Raw genomic sequence first — 24173 nt, 5'->3', positions numbered from 1 at the left:
ACATGCATGACTGGATAAAGAGGAGAGCAAACTGAACTGTAAGTTTGTTTCTTCGTGGCTTGGAATAAACCCCACAAAATGGCAACCTTGGAAATAAAAATTATGGAGCCCAAATACTGGTAAAAACATTCTTGGGGGAAGAGACATAAAGGGGAAATAGTTTCCATTTAAAGTACGGGTGTAGGAATTTTCTGTTCTAATTTTTAGTGGTTGTCTTTGTGCCTCAGGCTTAGTTTTTTTGCCTATTAAAAGTCATTAATAAGTATCATATAAGAAATATGAAGTGATGTAATGTATGTCTTAAAAAGAACAAACAGTTAATGCATACTTGAATTTTCACAGAATTAAAATTTTCTATTTTGTCTTTGGGACTCCTTGACTCTGACTAGCCCAGGTTATCATTTGAAATGAATATTGACCTTGATTTGATGTGATGGCTTTTTCTTTCTTTTTTTTACCATTTATTTTCTTCTCTGTTCCTTTGTGTGTTGGAATGGAATATGAACTTCATAAATGCCTCCTCTGCCATGCCAATGCCTTCATGCATGCTGTTTGGGTTTGACCATGCTATTCATTATCCATTGCATGTAAGATATGTAAAATTTTATTTACTTTTATGTTTTAGCCTTTTGTTATTTATTTTGAGAGTGTGGATTTGTTGGGAGGGAAAAGCAACTGCATAGAAATAATTGAATAATTTTGAATTAGCAGATAGCATATATTAATGCCATTATATTAAAGTTGCTAGTTTTATCTGTCATATATAAAGAGAAATGGAAAAATGTTCTTAAAGTTTTCAGTAAATATTTTAAAGAAATCCCCAGAATATTTGTCCACAATCTTTTCAGTGCATATCATCTTCCTGAGAATAAATTTATTAGTTTGTCTCATAACAGACAGCTCTTGATAAGAACAGGAATGATTCCATATACCCAGAAATATCTACATTTTTTTCTTCAAGAAAATGAAGAACTAATAGTTTGTCTTCTGGAACTATTCTGTACTGCAGTCTTGAAAATAAGAGCTGCTGTTAAACTCTTGGTGCTCCAGACTGTTATACGAAGACATCTTTTACCAGTTTTTCAGGATATTACTTGCTTCCAGTACATACATAAATTGTGACGAAACGAGCTTGCATTCCTTGATAGAATAGTCACATGTACATTTGTCAGGTAACTTTGCCAGAGAATGTTATGATAGGAGGAATATAATTATAATTGAAGGAAGGGACTTTAGTCTTACCTGTAAATGTTGCTATAGGAGCATTGCTGAAATCCCTTAAAAATGGGGTTTTTTTTTTTCATTTTCTACCCTGAACTGTCAGATTTAAATGCTTAAGTAATATATCTTCATGCTGCTTTTTCTAAATAAATACACTCACTTTTAGGGGATGCATTAAGTAACTACTGGATGATGATGACTGATGATTTTTACACCACGTGCAATAGAAAGTCAATAGGGCCTAGGCAAAATTGCCAGAAAAAAAAGTTGGATTCCCAACAACTCATAGAGAAGATGGCTTTGGCCAAGTAAATGAAGACTGCAACTGAGAAAGGAGCAGAGGCTGGAGGGTGGTCTGATCTAGTTCAGCAGAGCTACAGTGATCTTCCAGCACTCCTATGGGGCCAGGGCTGCTAAACATGTAGGCCACCAAAGTTCTCTGTGCTCCATGCTTGAGGGTTGACATCATCAACATTCCTTAGGTCTGGAAGCTTGGATTTCAGTATTTCTGTGCTGTAGGTTTCCATCTTCTAAACTGAGATAACAGTACCAATGTCAAGAGAAATGCTCTTGAAATTCCATGGTGTTCAGGGAAGTCCTGTCATGTTGACAATACCAGTGGGGGTTTATTTTTTGTAAACCCCAAAAAATTTGCTGTAACTGCTGCCTTTTTGAATCTTGAACCATAGTCCATTCCCACCTCATAACAGCAAGTTTGCTCTTGGCAAAATTGCAAAGAGTGGAGTTACCCAGCTTACTGGTTGGGTGGAAAACCAATCCCAAATTTCTCTCTCCCTTCTTGGAGGCAGGACATCCAGTGAGAGATTCATATCCTTTGCTTCCTCTGCTTTCCCTGATTCCTCTCCCACCAATACAGTCTGTGACATGCCAGGAGAAGGGGAAGCAGCACCTCAGCAGAAGCCCCATGGCTCTGGACAGACACTGGCAATTAGTGTTAATTGGATTTTCACTTATCCAATTAACCTCTCTATCCGACAAAATGAAATAAATGAGAAAGGGCCACTAGTAATGCTACAAGAGATTAAAATAGATGGGTAAGTAAGCCCAGTTAAGTAGGTTACTTTGAAATGAAAGGATTAGAGTGGTTTATAGTATTACAGTACTCTGTCTTTATTATTTGATAATTCAACATCTTCTGCTTCAGAATCCTAAATCCCAGGAGCCTGTTACGCTGGATTTTCTAGATGCTGAATTGGAAAATGATATTAAAGTTGAGGTGAGATTACCTGTTTTCTTAGTACCTGTTCCTGCTTGTATTTCACCATGTAACTGAAAAGCAATAAATGTTCTAGGTTTTTAATGGAATCTATTTAAATATAAATCTGAATTTTAAATTTGTTAAGATGATAGCTCTATAGAGATGAAGATATAATTAAAGAAATTAAATCCCAGTATTATTCATATGCAAGGGCAATGCATTACATTCCTCTCATTTTGAAAAACACCATGATTACTACTTAAATTTTTCTTCATGAAGTAACAATTCCTGGGAAGGGAAGATAGAAGAATTTGAAACAGAACATTTTCCAGTAGAATATTAAAATATTACCTGAAATATTTTAAAAGTATTTTCCTAACTCTTATTAACACAAGGTTGTTCCTGTGGCAAGAAACAACTGAGAAACAAAGTTAAGTGTAGACAAAAAATTAATTTCTCTGTATATTTTTCAGTTACTGACTTTGTAATATATTCTGAAATGATAACTTTTTGAATAATTTGTTAGTTTTCTGAAATAAAATGAAAGGTTTTTAAACATTTCACAATTTTAACTTATTTCGTTCACTTAGTTTGAAATTGTTCTTTCATAATTACAATAATCAGTATTCTTTGGTATGTGTTAAAATCTGCCTTAGGTTACTTTGAAATGGCTGCTTCAGGGGGGAGTTACTCTCAGACTGGTACAAAAATGTTTCTGTGAATCAGTGCTACTACCTGAATCACACAGATGTGCTGGAAGGCATAAGAAATGCTAGACAAAACTCCTTCTTATGCACACAGAATTCATTCTCTGTGTCAGTGCCCAGCATCAAGGAGTTTTATGGCACGTTCTTGCAATGCAAAGTATACCAGAATTATAAACAAAACTTTATTTAAGAGTTGTGATTTCCATATGCATTAGCGTGTTCTGTGTTTTTGAGAAATATTTTGATCACTGAAAAGATTATTCATGTTACATGCAACACCTGCACTTTCTCCTTTTTTTTTTTCTTCACTTTTTCCTTTTCTTCCTTGCCAATAGATTCGGAAAAAAATGATAGATGGAGAAAGTGGAGAAAAAACATTTGAAACACTGGTCAAGTCCCAAGATGAGGTAAGATAGGAACCCAAAGAGTTACATTTACAGGAATAAAGCAAACCAGAAAAATAATGTTAAATGCTGGGTTGTTCATTTTGTAAATGACAATTTGTACCATTTTTTCCCTCTAGATTTGCTTGTTTTACTGGCGTATAGTAAAAAAAAAAAAAAAAAAAAAAAAAAGTACTTAGGAAAAAAAAAATTGTTTTGTTTCTTAGTTTCTTTGGTGCATCATTAATCAGGCAGTTGTTGATGAGGTCTTACACTCTGTTCAACAGGAAATGGACCCAGCCTACTTCTGTGCAGGAATTCCAAAACAAAGTGCTTAATTTGCTTGCGGAGATGTGTGAGGATGGGTTTGGTAGTTTATATTGTGGTTGAATGGGAAGAAAGTTGTAAGAAAAAATAATAACATTTTTATGCCATAAATGACTGTTTGGAATAAACAAATTCATCTTACAGTTATATCATGTACTTTCTGAGCAGCTTGTTGAGTTCTTTATTTTCTTGTCTGAAATACTTACTAATAAGCAGTCATGTTTCCTAGCAATAGGAAATACTCAAATTTGATATGGATCATTACTTGGGTGCTCTACTTCTTGGGGACCTCAGTGAGAAGACATCATGACTGGTGTGCTGAAGGAGCAGTTCTGGCCAGAGTATGCCCCACAGTTACAGTTCCACAACATCTTTTTGAAACTCTTTTACTCTGAACATAAGTCAGCTTGAAGATATCTAATTTGATGATTTAGCAGACACTGCGCAAACATTGCATATAAGCTCACTATAATAATACATAGAAGAATTGCTTGGGACCATGCAGTTAATTCATACTGGCTTTCCCTTCTTCCCATACTCTTCTAAAGAGGCCTATATCAGCAGTGCCCTTGCCTCCTGCCTGGACTCTTGTTTTGTGCTTTCTCACTGTAAAATGCTAAAACCAAGATTTACAATACTGCTTTACAATCAGGGTAAATCCTGCTGTGTGAAAAAATTGTGTCTTTTCCTGAATGGCTCCACTGTCGGAGAATGGTGCACAAATAGGTGTTTGCTGGGGCAGAGAGGATAAGTCCCAGTGGATGTCAGTTCTGCTCCCTCACCTCTGTCAGGAGCCTATTCTGTTTAGGATGCCATCAGTCTCTTCCCTTAAGGGAAACTGGGTCTTTCCTGAGCCAGTGTCAGAGTCCAAAGTCCTGCTGGCATCTGTGTTGAAGATAAACTGCTATTGAAGGGAGACACTCAATGCTGGGACACTTTCAGATTTATGTTGTTTTGTTTAAGGAGTGCCTTTCCAGGTCTCTGGGTGAAAAAGTCTCTGTGCAGGTGGTTAGAAGAGGGAGGGTTAGAAGGTCACAAAAAGACAATAACATGATTAGGGTTGTACAAGATATTGCATTAATGGCAAACCTGTTGAAGAGATTTCAGGCTGTTCATACATTTCTCAGGCTCTGTGCTATGAAAGACCTGAAACAGTTGGTCCTGCAACTCTTTGCCCAAAGAGGGAGGGAGGGAGGTATTGCAAGTGCTGAAGTCAGTTACAGTATCCGGGCAGGAGGGAGGAATGTAACATCCCTGGGTGCATGAGAATGTGCCAGTTACACGTGGCCCAGACCACAATCTGTGTTGGAATAAAATATCCCAAGCCTTTGATCCCAAATGTTTCAATGCCAATGAAATTAATTATCCTCACCTTCCCTTGCACCATGGCCCAAGATTTCTTCCTCTATCCAGACCACTTTGAGAGAAGAAAGGAGCAGCCACAGCTGGCTGGCTAAGATGACTGCTTCAAGCTATTGCACCCTCCCAGCTCCAGGCTGCTAGAACCAGAATAAAGCTGCTTTAAACCACGGGCCATGCATGAGCCATGCATCACTTAGCACTTGATAGCTTCATATATTTTCTTATAAAAAGGGCTGATGTGGTCGGTTGCTCTGAACTGACAGTTGCAGTCTTCAGGCTTAAAATTTATGTTCTTTTTGTTTTGCTTTTTGGTTTAAGTTTGCATTGCTTTGCTTTTGTGTTGCAGCTGGCCCCAGCAGTGTCTTGGGAGATGACCTCATACTGCAGCATAGAGACTGGAGTTGTAGCAAATGTGGGTGGGGTGTGCTGGAGTCTCCCAAGGCCTCAGGGGCTTTCCAAGTAACAGAGAAGATGCCATAGGAACAAAAGTATTGCCACATGTGGCAGCCGGGGTGGGCAGTAGTGAAAACTGAAGGGTCACAAAAGCTGAAATAACATGTGTGAGTTCTTTGGCAGTGATCAGCTGAGGATGAGATGGTCTCAGACCGCCCACTAAGGAAGTAGGCAAAGGTAAATGGGAGCTGAGGTGTGAGGATGTGTTATCTGCTGTGTTATCTTTGAAGGGAGCTTTCAGCCAGTTTGCTTTCAAGCATTCTCAAAATGCTGGAGGCAACAGGATTTAATTACAGCCCAGTTCTTCTCTTCCTTCCCCTCTCCCCTTGGGCACTGTTTTTCTTTGGTGGAGGTACAGGGTGTCACTGTGCCTGATTAGGAGGGACTGCCAGAGCTATGTTCAAGTGGCTGATTTTAACCCAAAGTACACATTAAATATAAATAGGTTTGGGAAGGAATCTCATCGACCATCTTTTTACCTTAAATATAAAATATATCAGGGTACTAGACACTGTTATATGCATCTTCTTTCTGGTTTTCTTTTATCTTTTTCTTCATTTTCTTTCAAAAATTACTATTAAATTATTTATACTGTCACGCTGTACTGAAAAGCAGCAGCCAGGTAGTGAGAAGGTTTCAGTTTATAAATGTCATATAAGTCACCTTTTTTCCACAGCTACAGTCATTTTCTCACTATCCTTTTACCATAGAGAAAGAAAGAACCTAGAGGTATACCTCTAGTGGTACCTTTCACCAGTGTTTGTAATGTTGCAGCGCAACAGCTGTACAGTCTTCATTGCTGGCATATGTACAAAAATTCGATTATAAAATAATAATATGTTGCAGCTGGCATAATTGTATAGCTTTCAAAGTGGAAAACTGAGTAAAGTGATGTCAGCCAGGTGGATTCATGATTAAATCTATGGGGAGCTGTGGGACGGTGCCTATCACACTATCTTTCATACCACAAGAAAATAAATGGTAAAGATTATCCTAGTGTATTAAGTTATTTAAAAATAAACATTTATTTCAATGTTATTTTTTTTCCCAAATTCAAGACCCTCCTAATGAGATTAGAAACACATGTTAAGTTTAGCAGGGGGTGTCTATACAATCGGGATTACCAGGCTGTGCATGTACTTATGATTCGAATTTAAATGCATGAAGCCAGTGGTGCTGAGATCTGAAAGGAAAGGCTTTGGTTGTTTTTGTTTTTAAAGACTTACCTACAAAGTCTTTTTGTAACTGAGTGGTTTTTTGGTTTTTTTTTATCTTTTCATACCTTAAACTGCAAAATGATCCATAAAAGAGAAAATATTTTTTATCAAATTTAAATCACATAGACAAAGGTTTGCATAGGTCTGGCTAATAAATTTTAAAGTGAAAATTATTGGTCAGGTTTGTCTGGTTCTCTTTAAATGTACATTTTGCTAATATTCAATAAAGAAGATGTGGTTGATTCTTTTGCAAAATATAAGTTTTGAAAATATTTAAGGAAAGGATTTGTATCTCAACCCATGATTTTAGCAAAATAATAAATAGAAATCCAACAGACTTGTACGTGGTTTTACTCTGTATTTCTCAAAGAAAGGTCACAATTGTGGATGCTCCAGAGTTTAATAATTTAATTTTTCACCAATATCTCTTTGTAGAGGTATATTGATAAAGGAAACAGAACGTATACGTGGACTGCTGTGAATGGCACTGATTACAGGTAACTCATTTCTGTTCACTCACTTCCTTTGTTTATTTAAATGTCCTTTTGGTTAATTTTGGTTAATAGTTTTAGCATTACACTTTCTATGCTAGCTAGGGAGACGCTGGTGCGTGTATTATATCAAATTCATTTAAGCACACAGCTTTGTAACATTAGAAGAAATGTAGAAACATTCCTTAACATTACTCAAAACAAGGTTTTCCAAGTCTCAGGAAAGTTAAACTACTCTAGTTCAAAACTACATGGTACTAATACTGAGTCAAATTTTGACCAAAATGCAGTTTCTGTTATGGTGAATTACAGTAGTCCTCAGCCAAGCTGGATCCCATTTTCTGTCGTCCTCTTCACAGGTGTACAGTCACTGAGAATGCGAACATTAGTTTGAATGTAAAACCAAACAAATTGGTTTTAACAACAAAACACAGACCTAGGATATTCTATTCACCATCTCATTTTTCTGTTGTACTGCCTCTGTACTCTGTAAAAAAAGGAAGTTTTTATCAGACTGCCATCTAGCAATCACTAGAGAAACACATTTCGTTTACATGACTTCTTAATTCTTCCTGAGCTTTCTGGCAAGAGATACAGCAATAAATCCTCAGAGTCTCCTTCCAGAAAACCTATTAAACATAAAATTATAGATTTTAATTAGCAATTTCTGCTAGCAGTAGCTGTTAATGACAGGTAAACTGCCACTGATTTCCCTGGAGGAGAATTGGTACAAGGCTATTGCTAAATATTCAGCAATCTCACTTATATTCTGTATAAATGGCAAATGTGTCATTAAAGGTCAGCTCATTTATGGCTCAACTGTACAATAATTTTAATGTTAATTTCTGTAGCTCTTCATTAGAAACTGTTGCAGTTCTACACGAGTGAAATCCAAGTGCAAAAATTAAGGATGCGACTTGGAAGATGATGATACCTATTTAATGATTGCCTAAAGTTCCTGCCCTTCATATACATTTTTAAAACTGAACTCTTCTACATATGTGTGGAATTCAGCTGAAAAAAGAATTCCTACATACTTTGAACCAAAAAAAGTATAATAAGAAAAGAAAACATGTTGAGAATTCTCTGCAAATCTTAAAATATTACTACACAATTATGTTCAATAGTTGTTAGTGGTTGCTGCATGATCAGCTCAATACTAAGTGATATTTTGGCAGTCACTGATCACCGTGACATGTTGCATTAGGATGCTAAATGTGTCAGAGGAAGATACAAAAATCATGGGATTTTTTATTTGCAGTTATTTGGAAATTCCTTGCTTATCTGCTAAAAAGTGCATTTATGCTTAAAAGTGTAAACAAGAATCAAAATAAACACAGGGACCCTCAGGATTGGCATAAATGTACCTGTGTCTATTACAAAGTGTGAGGGTGGTATATCACTGTGCGGCTGTCTCATCTAGTGATAATCCAAATTCCAAACTTGTTAATTAACTTTCAAAACACAAAGAAGCTGAAACTGGAAAGCTCCTGCAAATAACATAATTGCTTTACTTGTCTCATTTCTGTTGCAGTTTGGCATTGGTGTTACCATCATACAGCTTTTATTATATTAAAGCCAAAATAGACGAACCTATAACTCAAGCCAGATGTAAGTACTGTGAAGGTTCCCTGGTCTTGTCTGGTATTGCCAAGTCTCAGATTCACTTAAAAAACTATGTTTGAAATCCATAAATTTTGTGGAATTCACTGATGTTATCACGATGTACCCAAAATTTTCAGCAATGATTCTAACCCATTGTAACATCCAAGGTGCAAGAAATATTCTATAAAAATAGAATATGTGCAGGTACCCCAGTTCCACTGACAATCCCTACCCCTTGCTCTGTGCCTGTAGAATCATTGCTTTGTGTATCCTCTGTTGCTGTCATTTTAAGGGTCTGGATACTATTTTTTCCATTCTATTAGCAAAATGTAGACTATTAGCAAAAATAGACTATAAGAGTAAAGCTTTTTTTTTTTTTTTGTATTTTAGTTACAGTATATTTAGCAAACGATCTCTGCTGTCTGTAGGAATAGAACAATGTGAAAGCCCTGTTTGGTTTGGGTTGCAGTTAGGTTTTTATTTTGCATTTTACAAGTAGTTTTAGTGAATGTTTGCATTGTATTTTTACATCAGACTAATTTCAAGCCATTTGTAGATTCTGAAGTGATAATTGGAAATTATACTTGTCAGTATTCAAAGGTCTTTTGTTTCTTATGTGGAGCTTAACTGTAGTCTAGGTAGTACACAAAATAGAACCAAACACAGACTTTTAACTATATCCAGGTGTTATGATAAATTTAGAACAAGTGTGTAGTTAAATAGAAAGTTAGAAAAACACAGAAAACCTCAGGTGTAGGTATTGTTAGTTTAGAGAACTTGGTTAGCACTACATCACTCTCCTCTACCACTACTCCCATGTATGAAGTAGAATTTAGTAGAATTTAACAACTTTTAGTAATCAATGATTTATTTTTTAACTTTTTCCAAGTACTTAAGCAAGTAATTTAAAATTAAATTTTTAAGCAGGGAGTATGATTGACTTGATGGATTAGATCATCTAGTTTCGCACTTATATCAATATAACCTGCCAAACAGACCCTTGAAATAGCCACAGTATATAGAAGGTACTGAGAAATAACTGAGAAGGACCTATTTTTCAGTCTTCAAGGATGTTTGTCTTTTTTCTTTCCAGACTACAGCTGTATGTAAATTGAACCTTTGATCTATCTATGTACAATATTTTTATTCAAGGGTCTGTTTGAATAAAATATTGGTTTGTGACCCCTTGTGCTTTACCCTGTTTTTTTCTGTTTCCCTGCTTTCTCTTTCTGATGGATAGTGGCATCCAAAAAGGGCAAGTATATTCTTGTTGCTCAATTTCCTTCTGTTTACTACAGTTGCTATTTTTCACTTATATTTCTATTCCTACTGGATGTTCTCCTCTGTATTCCTCATCTCAGGATTTTCTTCATGATCATTGGGAACCATAGCAATAGAAAGGGGAAAAAACAAAAGTGAAGTATTTTTCTGTTTTCATGAACATTTCAATATGTTGCTAATATCTAATCCTTCTTCATCTGTTCCTATCAGTGTTCAGTGATATCAGCTATTAAAGCCATTTTTTTTCAGTGGGATTTACAGTGATGCTGATATGATTGAGTTTTTTAAACTTTATTGCAGAAGATAGTAGGACTATTTTTCTTCATGTTCTAACAACTCAGTGTCCCAAATATTTATTTGTATCAGAGTTTAACTCTAGTGAAAACATCTCATATGTTTTCATGTTGTCATGCTAATTAAATGTCCTCTTAAAATAAATTGTTAGATATTATCTTACTGCTGCCATTTGTATGTCATATATAATAATCAAGTAATTTCTTCCTATGTTGTGAAATACTGAGAAGCATAGAATTTATTAGTGGAAAAGTGTCTAAAAATAAACATTTCTTTCTAAATTCATGGATGCATGCAACAGTTAGCCAAATAGTTTGAGAAGAGAAACAATGGCAAAAATTCCAGTTTACTTACTTGGTGTTTACTCTTCGTCTTTGTAGTTTCAGAATCACTGAAGCTTGATCATTTTGATGAAGCTGGCTATACGTTTTTAGCACCAAGGTTGGTTGATTTCCCAGTAATAAGTATTATTTCAGCACTAAATAGCTATCTCATCTGTTTAATGGCACATGGAACATACAGAATTGACTAATAAAGCTTCATTTGTTAAAAAAATTATCAATTTTTTTTTCATGATGGAATGTAAATAGCATATTCAGGCTCTGATTTCTGTTCATATTAATCAAAGAGAGCTGTAAAAACTGATATTGATATTTTAATGGAAAACTTATTCACATCTGTGCAATTCTTGTGGTTCTGACTTTTCAGATTTTACAACTATTTTTCAAATAGGTTTCATAATACTTACCACAACATATTTCCCAACTTCAAGACAAAGGGTTTCAAAGCTCTCTATCACTTAAGTATGAGTTAATTTTCAATTACTTGAGAACAAAAATTAAGTCATTGAAAATTGATTAATTTCATTAGTTCCCTGAGGTTTTTTTATGCAAAATTGTGCAGTTCTTATTTCCCTTTTAAAATTATGTTCGCAAGGGAAACCTGGTATGGTAAACGGTTCCTAAAAATTGAGTTACTCTAAAAGAAAGTTATGATGAATAAAGGAAATGCTGTACAGTTAAGATCAGTTGAGAATTGTTGCAAACTTTTTTTATCTGATAAATTTCAGTATACTTTTAAATTTCAATTAATAGGTTGATTTCAATGGCTAGATTGATTTATGTAAAGTCTTCTATCTTAAAATGTATCCCAGCTTAACTGTTCAATTTAATTTTTCTGAAAGACTGAAGTTATTGAGAATCAATTGTGCCAATTAGCAGCTTCCAGCAAGTCCCTACTATCCTACATTAACAGTTTGTTTGATATGTAGCTCTGTTTAAATGTGTATATTGATATAGGAAGGTAAATTCTGCCTGTAGTCTTTCTGGATTATGGTAAGGTAAATAAAGGGTAATAAGATATCTTAGGCCTATGATATACTTGAACAGACTTCTTTTGTTTGTAAAATTAATTTAGTATAAAAGCTCATTTAAAAAGGAGAGCCCCGTGCTTTACTGCTAAACACTCTCTACATTTTAATTAAAGTTGTTTAATGCCACTCATCAGATAATGTTTGCCTCCAAAATGCCCAGTGACTTTTACTTTGCTTGCCTGCATTCAGTGAATTGGCCAATGATATATTGCTTTATTACATTATATAAGGGACAGGAGTTTACCGTTTATCTGGTTTGCATATGTCAAAACAAGGAGTGTTTATAAGTTTATGTGTTTTGTACCCTGTTAAAATTGCATTTAAAACTTCTCAGAGGAGAGGACCTTAACCTATAAATCTGGCCTTAGTTGAGCATGGAGTGACTATGTTTCACCAGCAGTCCAGGTACTACTTTCCAGTACAGTTTAACCCAGGAGCAACTCAAATTCACTGGGCATATATTTTGTGTACAGACATGATCTCCTAATACTACAGCCTACACTAGTCCTCAGGTTTTTTTCTGCAAATCTATGCCCTATTTCATAAATGTAGTTTTCTTATAATCCAAATCTTAACCAATGTTTAGGCAGTCACTTGAACACCTTATTTCCTGCAGATGTCTGAAATAATTGATATGGACATCATTCAATATTGATGATGGCAGTCAATTGACACAGTAATACCAGCTACTTCATAATAGTTGTGCAAGCCTGCTTGGACTTTAAAATTGTCTGCTTTAGTAGCACAAGAAAAAAAGCATAAGACTGATGGTTTGTTGTTTTTCAGAGACTACTGTAATGATGTAAAGAAATCAGAGAACAACACTGAATTTCTATTAAATTTCAATGAATTTATTGACAGAAATACTCCAAGCAGTTCATCATGTAAGTGCACTTCTCAGCTCACTGAATTTTTTCCTTAGGAAAATACTTTCTCATGAATGAGAGTTCATGCTCAGATTTTGTGGGTTTGTTTTTTTAGTAGAAATATATCTAGTGTCAGGATTTTCTGTTCAAGGTAGAGTGTGTAAAATTAGTTTGCAAGTTTCTGGCTTTATTTAAGAAAGATTGCAGGGTCTTATGCATCCAGTGTTTTCCGTAACTCTCAGAATTTTTCTCAAGCATCAAATAACTACTGGTTCATTTTAATATGTTCCAAATATTTTGAATTTATGTTTTTTGCTTAAGCATACCAGCCAAAGTAAGTCTCAAACAGACTCAGAATCTTATAATGAAATCTTCAACCTGCTTTCTTGTCATTTTATTCCAAAATAAGTAAGGAAAAGAAGTCCAGGGCTGAAATAACCAATAACCAGAATAAAATATAAGGAAGTTCTTTTGCTCATTCACAAATTGGTTAAAGAGATCTCACTTGGGCTTGAATAGCTTAGAACCACAGATCCATGTAACTGCTGCAGCAGTGAGCACTGGGCTTTGTGAAGGGATTAATTCATGTTTTGAGATTGGGCCTTAACCTCTCTTTAGAATAAATGAAGTTATTACCATTAGTAATGTGTTAAAGACTTGTTCTCATGAAAAATTCAATGTTTGGATTTGGCTTGGTACATACACATCTGTTTAGCATTATTATATAGTTTATAAACACTTGGAATAACTTTTTTTTTTGTCTTGCTTTCCTCAAGTCTTTTTGATGTTGTTGTCAGGGATAACTGATCAATTCAGAAAGAATCTCTCTGCTACACCTTGTAACTGAAGGAATGTCCACTTAGATATGATGTCTTCTCACAAAATGCTATTTTTGTGTGCATGTGTGGATGTTTGGTGCTCTTTTAATACAGTGATCTTGTTCATTGGCACATTGCTGACTGAAATTTTATTCGATTCCCTTGACACAGTCTATGAAATGAAAGCATTCACCTCCAGTGATTAAAGCAATTAAGGTTAATTTAGTAAAATTTAATAAAATATTTAAATTCTTGTGTAATATTCACTACAAGCAAATATTGAGGACACATTTAGTGATATTATATTATACACTAGTGCTTAGTAAGTAATTATTACAAAATGCTATCTACCTACTACTGTATTTCATTTTGGAATGCGCAGCACTTTTTTTTCCCTTTTTTTTTCTAATAATTAAGTTACTTTAAAAATTGTCTCCTTAATAAGTAATCAGTGTTAACTAAAAGACTGAGTGGCTGTAGAAATTATCTCGGTTAAAAATGATTTTCAAAAGGAATACCAAATAAAATCTCCATGATGAAATAATCTGCAGTATCTCTTCTAAAGTGCTATTGAAGAAAATGGTTGAGAAGCACTGACTTCAAACCATCTTTTCAAAGAAATTTAAGCATGACATCTCTGTATGAGCTACTGATTCAAAATTATTTCCCTGTATGCATTTTCAGGTGACAAATATGTTTTATTTGAGAGGCTGAGACTTAATTGATCTAAATATATTTATAATGTAGTTGAATTATCTCTGTTTTGTAGCATGTAAGAGTAACTATCATTAGGAATTGTGTTGTTTCCTTGCACCGAGCTAAAAAGTGTTTTAATGAAGACATGCTTTAAAAATAGGTTAATTTCCAGATTTAGGGACTTTGCAAACTGGGACCCATGCCCTTATCACCTTCCTTATTCCTGTGACACAAAGATAGGTTTGTAGAATATAATGAAGAAAATGTTTAAGTGAACTCAGCAGTGTGAGAACACCTATTTAACTCTAAGTACTTGACATAGTCTGAAGTTAGGCAGAATGTCTAATATAAACAGCCCAGATTTTGTGGCTGGAGCATCTTGATAATGCTCAGAATTTCATTTTAGGCTTTTATTGAAACACCATCTCATATTGTTTCAGATGACTGACCTTTTAACTCTTTTGATAGGTAATACTGATATGGTCATTAGAGTTTTGCTGGATGCAGGATTTACAAATGAACTTGCCCAAAATTATTGGAGTAAACTGTCTCTGTAAGTATTCTTTTTATTGACTGTGATTTTTTTATGCATTTCAGAGTTTGAAAACAAAATCTTATACATCTCTGTGTATATACAGATATGCAGTTAATGTTACACAGAATAGGTATTTTTTCATAGTTATACTCTTTTATGGCAACCCTTGACACAGGAAACTGTGAGAATTTCAGTCAGTTTTCATTTTAAATCTTATTTTTGTTTACAGTGATGGAGTTGTTGCACAATTTGTTGTTACAGATGGTGGAATTACTAGAGTGTTCCCCAAAAGGTAAGAATTACTACAAAATAGCATAGTACGATAATATTGAATTCTGAAAGGGCAGAATGTTAAATAGTGGCTTTATTGAATGAAAAAATACTGTCTCCTAGAGTCTAATCTGTAATGATGGCTATGAAATTACTTGGAATGTCTTGTTTTTCTTAGATTTTACCTGTGTCATTCCTTGAAACTCATCTGTTACATTATTTTCGTGACAGGCCCTTGTAATCCAGATTTCTAATCAGCCTAGAGTAGCAGTGAAAGCAATGCCTTTTTAGTAGCAGTGGGGCCGTGCTAATTCCTAGTTACTCCCAAGCATTCAGTTGTTTGGCAGGCTGCAAATACTGGCAAGTAGTAGGTGATTTATTTTTTTTTTTTTAGACTAAGCTCAGACCAAATGGTCCAGGGACTTCAAGAGAGAAAAATGTATCATTATCAGAGGACAAAAAGGGAATGTGAAATTAGACATCCAATAAACTAGACACCCCCACGAGTGACTGGGAATAGTGAGGGCACCAGTACAGATCTACTGGTAAATAGCAAATTTATCTATTTCCTTAGGTTATTCTGTTTCACTATAATGTTAAAATGGCAATGAATTTTACTCCCCAAGTCAGTTTCTTTCCTATTTTGGGATTATTAATGATATTAAATATTTTAGGATTAAGCTCAAAGCATATGATGCTGTAAAAGTTCATTTAGATTTTGTTGTGTGTTGCAGTTGTATTTGTCTCAACATGAGACTGAATTTGTGTTGGTCCAAGAATATCATTCTCTTTTTTTCCCCCAAGTTTGTTTGTTTTGGGTTTTTCTAATGATTACACCTGTCTTTTATCCAGTGAAAGCTGACAGAGCCTGAGGACTATAAGAATGAATCTCACATTTTTCCCAACTCTGAAATATTAAAAGAAAACAACCTACAGTGCAGCTTTAATGAGACTCTGAACTGTCTTTTTTGATCCCTATTTTTTTTATTTAGGGCAGGAGAAGATTGGTTGGAAAATGCTGAAACTTATGAAGTCAGCTTCTATAAGAGGAGTTTAGATAATGACAACTATATTTTCACAGCCCCATACTACAACAGTAAGTCATCACTGTTTGGAAACATCAGAGCTAGCTAGTCCAATGTAAGGGGAAGTTTCCCATACCAGATGAGGTCACTGAAAAAGATGCAAACGTGCCACTTCCTAAGGAAAGAAGTCTTGGGATAATATCCATCATTAAGGAAAAGCTAGGAGGCACTAAACAAGGTCTTCATCATTTGTCAACTACGCTGGTGGCCCTGTGTGCTCAGAATTAACCTAAGTGAAAACATACAGAGAACTGGTGTTCATTCAGTACACTGAAACCCTGTTTTACAGAGATAATTTTGCAGAATTATTTTAACAGGATGTGAAATAAAATTGCACTCATAGACAATAACACTATGAAAAGTCTTAATAGAACTGAGTTCTGTATACTGACTCAGCACCCCCAGCACTGACTTGAGGGACCAGGCATAATGGTCCAGAGTCCATAACTCCATCCACTGTGCCAGTAATTAGTTTAAACTTTGCTTTTGAATTCTACTTACAATTGCACTTACTCACCAGTTGGTCTGAGATATTGTGACATTTAAAATCTATATAAACACAAGAGCAAGTGCTCATTATTGATGTGAGCAACATTAACCTTCTCAAGTTTGTCTAAAAGCAGGTGCTACCACAAAGGACATCCTCCTCTCTTAAACATATAGGATCTTTTTTTGCTGTAATTTCATAATTATTTATTGCATTTTTTTCTTAGGAAAATATAAAGATGACAATTAACAAAATTCCCTGAAGGGTTTTTTGCTCCTCAAACAGCTCCAGGGAATGTATTTTTAACTTGCCTTTTCATACTAAGCAGTGTTGAAAACAGTTTGAAGTCTGTCAGAGCAGAAATTGTGTGTTAGTGAGTGGAGTCATATACCCTGCATTGAAAAATACACAGACTACATCAGGATAAAATCTTTGGCTCTGATCCTGGTTTTAACAGAGCTGCTCACATGTGTAAAGGTATTCATGGCTCTGTTTGCAGAAGAAGAAAAAGCTACAGTAACTTTATGAAGCAGTCAAATGGGGTACAAAAAGAAGAAAAGTAAACACGAATATTCCTTAGTCATGCCAGTGTTAGTGATCTGAGCTATCACAGGTGATAAATCTGTACTACAGCTGGGTCAGTGCTTTTGGACAAGGATTTTCTTTAATCATTCTGGTATTTGAATAATAATTAACTTAAGTTTCAGAGGAAGAGGCTTTTATGTTACACTAACTTCTTTTTTTGTTTGCTTTTTTTACTCTTCTATACTGTCAGAAAGCGGTGCCAATAGCTATGAATCAGGTATTATGGTAAGCAAGGCTGTGGAAATAGAAATTGATGGGAAGCTTCTGAAGCCAGCAGGTAAGATAGAATGGTGCTGAAACTCGAAATACTTTAGTTATTTGGTTGTTGCTCAACAGTTAATTGGAAATTTAATTGAGATTTCAAAGGAACTTCACTTTACAATATTATTTTCTCTGAGACAGTTTTAATCTTGCTAGTGGAAGTCTGTTTGCATTTGAGTCAGAGTGTTTAATTTATTAGTCTCATGAACAATGTTGGTGATCAGACAACTGAACAAAAATCATATTTTATTCTTCTCTAGTTCAATGATTTAGATGTCATTATACTTTCCCCTTTTTTTAGGATTATATAGTTACCTTTTTTTTTTCCTTCATTTTACTAAAAAAGGCTTTCATGTATTTCTTGTTAGTTGTTGGAATAAAAATTGATGCAACCAGCTGGATGGAAAATTTCACAAAAACCACAATCAAGAGCCTGGTAAGCGATTGACCAAGTCTGTTTTGAACTTTATTTGCGTTTCTCAAAGCTTCAGATGCAAATAGGTTTACTGTCTCTTTGTGCCAGAGTCACACTGATGCATAGTTGCCAAGTAGTTGTGGTATTTAAATCATCCAAATGCACAAAATAAATCTATGTTGAAATAGGCCATATTTTGTACGTGTCTTGCTTTCATAATTATAAAACATGGATAAAGACAAAGAAAAATGACATATTCTAGCTAGTAGTAAGACTATGCTCTAGCAGTGTATAAAATCTGCAAAAGAACTGGTGAATCTGTTTTTATTTAATATCGAGGATGGGTAAGTATGAACAGTAAGGATTTATATTGCAACCAACATAACAGCATTTTAGCAGAACTTAATGAAATCGGTGCTTAACCATCTCATTCCATACACCTAATGTGTAATACATCTGTCATGGGTTAACATCTTAGGTGTAAATGGGAAGGAGGAAAGGTTAAATGAAAGGGAAAACATGGAATTGATAGTGAATTGGGGAAGGCACAACATTAAGAAACTTATAGAACATAAGCCTCTCACTGGATGAGGCAATATTGCTTGGTTGGTTGTATGTTTAGGGAATCAATAACAGACTCTGGCTGATTTAGATATTGGAACTGTAGATCAATGGGTAGGCAAATCCATAGCCTAAGTGTCAGAGGAGTTAAGGACAAAATACATAAGTGAAAATGGAAAGGAGGATGAGTATTTCAGACAGAATGCTGATGACTCCAGCATTACCTGGTAGTTGTTTTGCTCAGGACGTAATGCAAGGACAGTTATGTGTGTATGTGTACACATGTTGCAACAGCATGAGAAAAGCATATTAGGAATCAAAGCCATGAAAGCTAGCAGGGTTGATGGGCTTCCTTTATCACATAGGATCCCCATGCTTTGAGACTGGTGAAGCTTTTCATGGTCAAAAAGAGAATTTTGAAGGCTTTCCTTCCAAACCCCAAACACATGGAAATGTTCCTATTCTTTTTGTTTTACTTTATGTTCACAACACTGACATTCTGACCAGTCCTCCAAAGTATTTATCTATATTGAACATACTTGTAAAGGGAGCCGTATCAGAGTCTTTGGTAAAGTCTGTCAAGATGGTGCTATTGATGATTACTGAATACAGGTTGATCAGAGAGATATTTGTGATAAATGACACACATTCAAAATTAAGTTTATAAACAGATATCGAAAATAGAATCACTTGTTCTTGTCTTGAATGATGAATATAACTACACAATACAGTTTATTTTGTAACATTTTTGTGAAGATTACCATACTTCTCTTTTTTAGTGCAACAGTGAAATCTGTGGCTGTGAAAGAAATAGCATGGTAAGAATATGTTCAGTTTATTAATATCTGACAGAGTATGAAAATTCACTCATTCTCTTTAGATCTATCTTAAACAGATTCTATTACTATTACTGAGTGTTAGTGTTACAGAAAACAGGGCTTAGTTGTTTGTGTCTTGAGAAAGATGAAGGTTAGGAGGGGAGGGGAAAAAGAGGGCATAAAAATCAGGTGAAGTGGTTGTGGTGATGAAGTTATGAGAACAAGTGTAAAGAAAAAATACAAGAAAAGCAATAGACAATGATGTGAAGAAAAATGTGATAAAACTATGACTAATTTGCAAAACAAGAGGCAAATCCTGAGAAAAAAAGAGTACTTTTTTTAAATTCTAAAAAAGAAAGAGTACCTCAGAGAAGGGTAAATGCAAACTTAGAAGCACCGTAGTCCATTATATGCCTTTCCAGAGTCATTGGTTCCCAGCACATTCAGGATTAGGCGACCCCATAACTGCTAGCACTCAGGAGAGCACAGATCCCGGGACTGTCACCATATCAGGTTTTGCCATGTGCTTAAAAACTTTCCTCTGCTCAGGTCTTCTGAGTTCTTTTGAGAAATGTGAAGATCATTAAATGCAAGAATTGCTGCAGCAAGGGTACTGTGGGAGGTTATCTATCTGATCTCACTGCTACCTCTTCAGTCTCTGGCTGCAAGGATCTTTTACGAAGTGCAAGGCACATGGAACTAGTGGGTTTCCCATTCCTGCGCCTGACACCTGGAATAATCCCACTACAGTCCTTGGCAAGTGAAAATAATCATGTCTAGCTAGCAGGGAGCCTGCCCTTAAGATTTTTACCATCGAAATCTGCAAATGGAAAAGGACTTTAAGCATGGCTGAAGCACATGAGAATTTGTAGCCCCTTATTATGAACTGAGGTCCAATTATAATCAGATTTAATAAGGATATAGTACTCTTGGAACTAACAAAGTATTGAGCAAATAAGAATTTGCAAAACAACTTTTATGAAATTAAGCCACAAATAAGCCTTTGATCTGTTCAAACTCTTATTATACTGATAATGCTAATTAGTGTAACTTAAAATTGGCCCTTGGCTATGGGTTTGTGATTTGAAGATACTTCTGATGTCTTGAAAAAAAAAGTAGTTTCTTACAGTGTGTTCTATTGACAAATCTTTCCTGTAAAACATATTTCACTTTCTTACAATAGCATGTGGACTGTGTTATCCTTGATGATGGTGGATTTCTTCTGATGTCCAATCGAGACGAATATACACAACAGGTATGTTATTCTTTATGAACAGAACATGAAAACCAATAGGAAGAAGTTTTAAGAGAAAAAAAAGAATAATTTCACTCTCAACTTAACCTAAAGATAACATTTCTGAATCACAAAAATATTGCTGGATCAGAAATTCTAGGGGATTTGTTAGTCTTTTTTACAGTTTTCTTTACAGATGAAGATGCCTAACTTCTGCCAAGTTGCATTCTTTGCGCTTTGCGATTAGGCTGGTAGGCTGCCGATGGACTTAAGATGGTGAGGACAAGTAGTATGTTATCCACACACCTTCTTTCTCATATTCTCTTGCTCTTCTTGCTGGCAGGGTCTCATTGATACTGCACTTAACAGTTATTGTCTAATTGGGGAATTTAGAATTGTGCACTTTGTTACAAGAAAAATATCTGGAAATGTTTTCCCTTATCTCTCTGTATTTTCCCCTCTCAGATTGGAAGATTCTTTGGTGAAATTGATCCTGGCCTGATGCGAAACCTGATTAACATGTCCCTGTATGCCTTTAACAAGTCGTATGACTATCAGTCAGTCTGTGATCCCGAAGAAGAACCAAAGCAAGGAGCTGGACTTCGTTCTGCTTATGTGGTCAGTAGTCCCATGTGCAGTGGCTGACATTTCATTAAAAGTCTGCAGGTGTTTATACAAATAAAATAATCTCTATTGGTTTTTTTTTCCCAGCCTACAATAACAGATATTTTACAACTTGGATGGTGGGCTTCAGCAGCAGCCTGGTAAGTACAAGTGTGTAGGAAATCTCTATGTCTAAGCTATAATTATTCAGTGGACTGAAACTCTATTTGGCTTAGGGTTTTTTCCTCCATAAAAGTGCTCTGGACCCTTTGTTTCTGCAGTTTCTCATAATGAAAATTCTTAGGTGTATCTCCAAACACGACTGTTTTGTCAACAGTTTGTTCAAAGCTCTCTTGCCAGGTTTTGTGATTGTGTGTTCTGACTACAAAATCAGCTTCAGGAAGCAGAGTTTGGATTAATGGTCTGAGTATGATGGGCAGTTGTGAAGTCTAAATGACCACATTTCAAGTTATTGATCACTTGGTTCCCTATTTTAGAATATCGTCTTTGCCTTTTTCTAGCAAGAAGTCTTCAGAAAATTAGTGTTTGCTTTTCAGTGAATCATTTTACAAAACACATGAATCATAAAATCGTTTGGTTTGGAAGGGATCTTTAAAGGTCATCCATTCCAACTTCCTCTACAATGGGCGGGCACATCTTCAACTAGATGAGGCTGCTCAGAGCCCCGTCCCACCTGACCTTGAATGTTCTCAGAGATGAGGCATCTCCACCTCTCTGGGCAACCTGTGCCAGTGTTTCACCATCCTCATTGTAAAAAATATCTTCCTTGTATCTAGTCTGAATCTGCCCTCTTTTAGTTTAAAACTACCGCCTCCTGTCCTGTTGGAACAGGCCCTGCTATAAAGTTTGTCCTCATCTTTCTTAAGAGCACCCTTTAAGTACTGAAAGGTCTCCTGGGAGACAGGTCCATGTTTTTCTGTGCTGAGGACTCTGGAGCTGACACGGTATTCAGGTGAGGTATTTTATCTGTTTCAGAGCCATGTAGACTGGCACCCATATCAGCTGCTTCCCTCAGCACCACATTGGGATAGGTAACTGGGATCAATGCGGTACTTTTGCAATGGCATGAATTGCACCCTTGGACACTGGTCCTTTTTCTAAAGCTGGGGTTTTTTTTATAATAATAATTACTAAGCTGGAATAAATTACCTGATTTACAAAGCTAAGAGTTAAAATATGTAGCAGCTGAAATAACTTACAGTAATTTTCTCACAGAAGCACTATGAAGACTGTATGTTGGTTTTTATTGTTGGTTACATTTAGTTAACAGGAAGAGCAATAATCTTGGTTTTCTTGGACAACAGCAAATCTCAAAAATTGAAGATGGGCAATAATCCAGAAGAGAAACTTTAGTTCTTTTCAAACAGAGAAACTTCAGTTTATCAGTGTTCAAATCAGACTCAGTGGTCTGGCCTCAATTTAGACCTGAGGTTTATTTTTTTTGATGTTTAACTTGAAAGCACAGCATTAAAGTACTTTACTATGGTCATGTTTTTAATGGAATCTAGGTCAGAAGCAGGCAGAGAAGGCCATTAAACAAGCAAAGTGAAAAGGGATGACAAAAAATGGGTTCAGTGAGGCACCTGGCAAAAGCAAGTACAGGGAAATAAGAAAACACAGGTTATTAAAGAAAGCTATAGTGTTTCAGGCAAAAAATGTGGGATAAAGGTGTGAGTGATCATTTTCAAAATTTATATGGGATGCATCAGCATTTAGTTAAGACAGTGAGTATCATTTCTCCTTCATGCTCCTTTAAGTCAGGAGATTTAGTTTTCCCAGGCTGCCTTTTTTGTTCAGTTCCCTGTAAATTCTGTGGTAAGCCATTGCAAAGGATTACTGTTTTCTGTCAGCAAATTGCATCACTATTGAACAGCATCAGGTCTCTTCTGACCCGTAATTGCTGTGTGCTGTCCCTCTGATAATTCAAAGCACAAAGTTGTGGGTGTGAATCCAGAATGCCTTCAGGGAATGCCTCCATGGGAAAGGTGACAGGCATACTCAGTTTCTTTACACAGGAATCACTCTAGAAAACGAAGAAAAAAACTTTGAGGTTCAATGAACTTATACAGTCCCTTTTCTCTGCAGAACAAGTGTTAGAACAGAATGAGATGAGAAGAGATTGGGTCATATTTGTGGGTAGAAGCAAGCCTAAAACTTGACAACTGAAAAATACAACTTAGGTTAAGGAGAAGCAGGGAGTCAAAGAATATACCTGTTTCAGTTCCAGTTTTGACAGGCTGGTAGAGGAGAAAGGGGCTGTGTGTGTGTGGCAAACTGGTACTTGCTTTAAGTAAATAAAATCAGAAAAAATGCCATCATCAGTGAAGAAAAACAATTAAATAAAAGGAGCTCTTTAAGCTGAAGTATTTTAGTAGCATATGGGAAGAAAAGGTAGTCCACACCTCAAGAGCAAGAATAGAGATGATTTTAAAAGTCAACTGTTACAGTAATGGTTTTTATAACATAGTTATAGTATTCCAGTGTTGATCCCCTTCTCAGAAATTTCATAAACCTTAACCAGTGTAAAGTATCTAAAGCAGGAGCATTTTCCCTGTGTGTTAAAAAGGAGTTCCAGTTGGTTTAAGTGTTTGAGAAATGCCAACATGCCTCTTCCACCTCCCACAGAGGTATAAAAGGAGGGCATGGATGGCGTGATAACATTTCCATTATGTGAGATGTGGGCACATGTTATAGCAAATCTGAAGAGTAGAATAAAAGATTGGTGTGAAAGACCTGTGAGAATGTGGGGGAAAAAAAGCCAAAACAGAGTCAACCTGTAAGGCTTAAAAAACCACAGCTTTGATAACTGGCCAAAGCATAAAAAAATTTGTTGTTAATAACTTATATTTGAGTAGTCTTTAAGTATCCATTAAAATACAATGAAGAAAAAGAGCCTTTAAAAATATATATATTGTCTTTCTGTGTTCAGGTCTATCTTACAGCAGCTGTTTTTGAGCCTGACTTTTCCACGGTTCCTTGAAGCAGG

General features: G+C 35.6%; 1 protein-coding gene across 4 annotated transcripts in view; it reads left to right on the top strand.

Annotated features, from left to right (window-relative positions):
* Positions 1-24173, top strand: part of CACNA2D1 (calcium voltage-gated channel auxiliary subunit alpha2delta 1) — a 365472-nt gene that overhangs the window by 323080 nt on the left and 18219 nt on the right. For 2 of the 4 annotated variants that reach the window (XM_082280237.1, XM_082280239.1), the window contains exons 20-35: positions 2402-2458; positions 3483-3554; positions 7325-7386; positions 8915-8991; positions 10941-11001; positions 12719-12816; positions 14781-14865; positions 15077-15139; positions 16110-16213; positions 17465-17551; positions 17904-17971; positions 19291-19329; positions 20513-20584; positions 21029-21181; positions 21275-21327; positions 24117-24172. In XM_082280237.1, the coding sequence (XP_082136363.1) occupies positions 2402-2458; positions 3483-3554; positions 7325-7386; positions 8915-8991; positions 10941-11001; positions 12719-12816; positions 14781-14865; positions 15077-15139; positions 16110-16213; positions 17465-17551; positions 17904-17971; positions 19291-19329; positions 20513-20584; positions 21029-21181; positions 21275-21327; positions 24117-24172 (1207 nt within the window). Of the gene's footprint in view, positions 1-2386; positions 2459-3482; positions 3555-7324; positions 7387-8914; positions 8992-10940; positions 11002-12718; positions 12817-14780; positions 14866-15076; positions 15140-16109; positions 16214-17464; positions 17552-17903; positions 17972-19290; positions 19330-20512; positions 20585-21028; positions 21182-21274; positions 21328-24116; position 24173 lie in introns of all 4 variants that reach the window. The other 2 variants (XM_082280236.1, XM_082280238.1) reach the window with 1 other exon arrangement.

This window comes from Coloeus monedula (genome assembly GCF_965178545.1).
Source record: "Coloeus monedula genome assembly, chromosome: 4".
In the NCBI taxonomy this organism is placed as follows: domain Eukaryota; kingdom Metazoa; phylum Chordata; class Aves; order Passeriformes; family Corvidae; genus Coloeus; species Coloeus monedula.
This window is presented reverse-complemented; position numbering and strand designations above follow the sequence as displayed.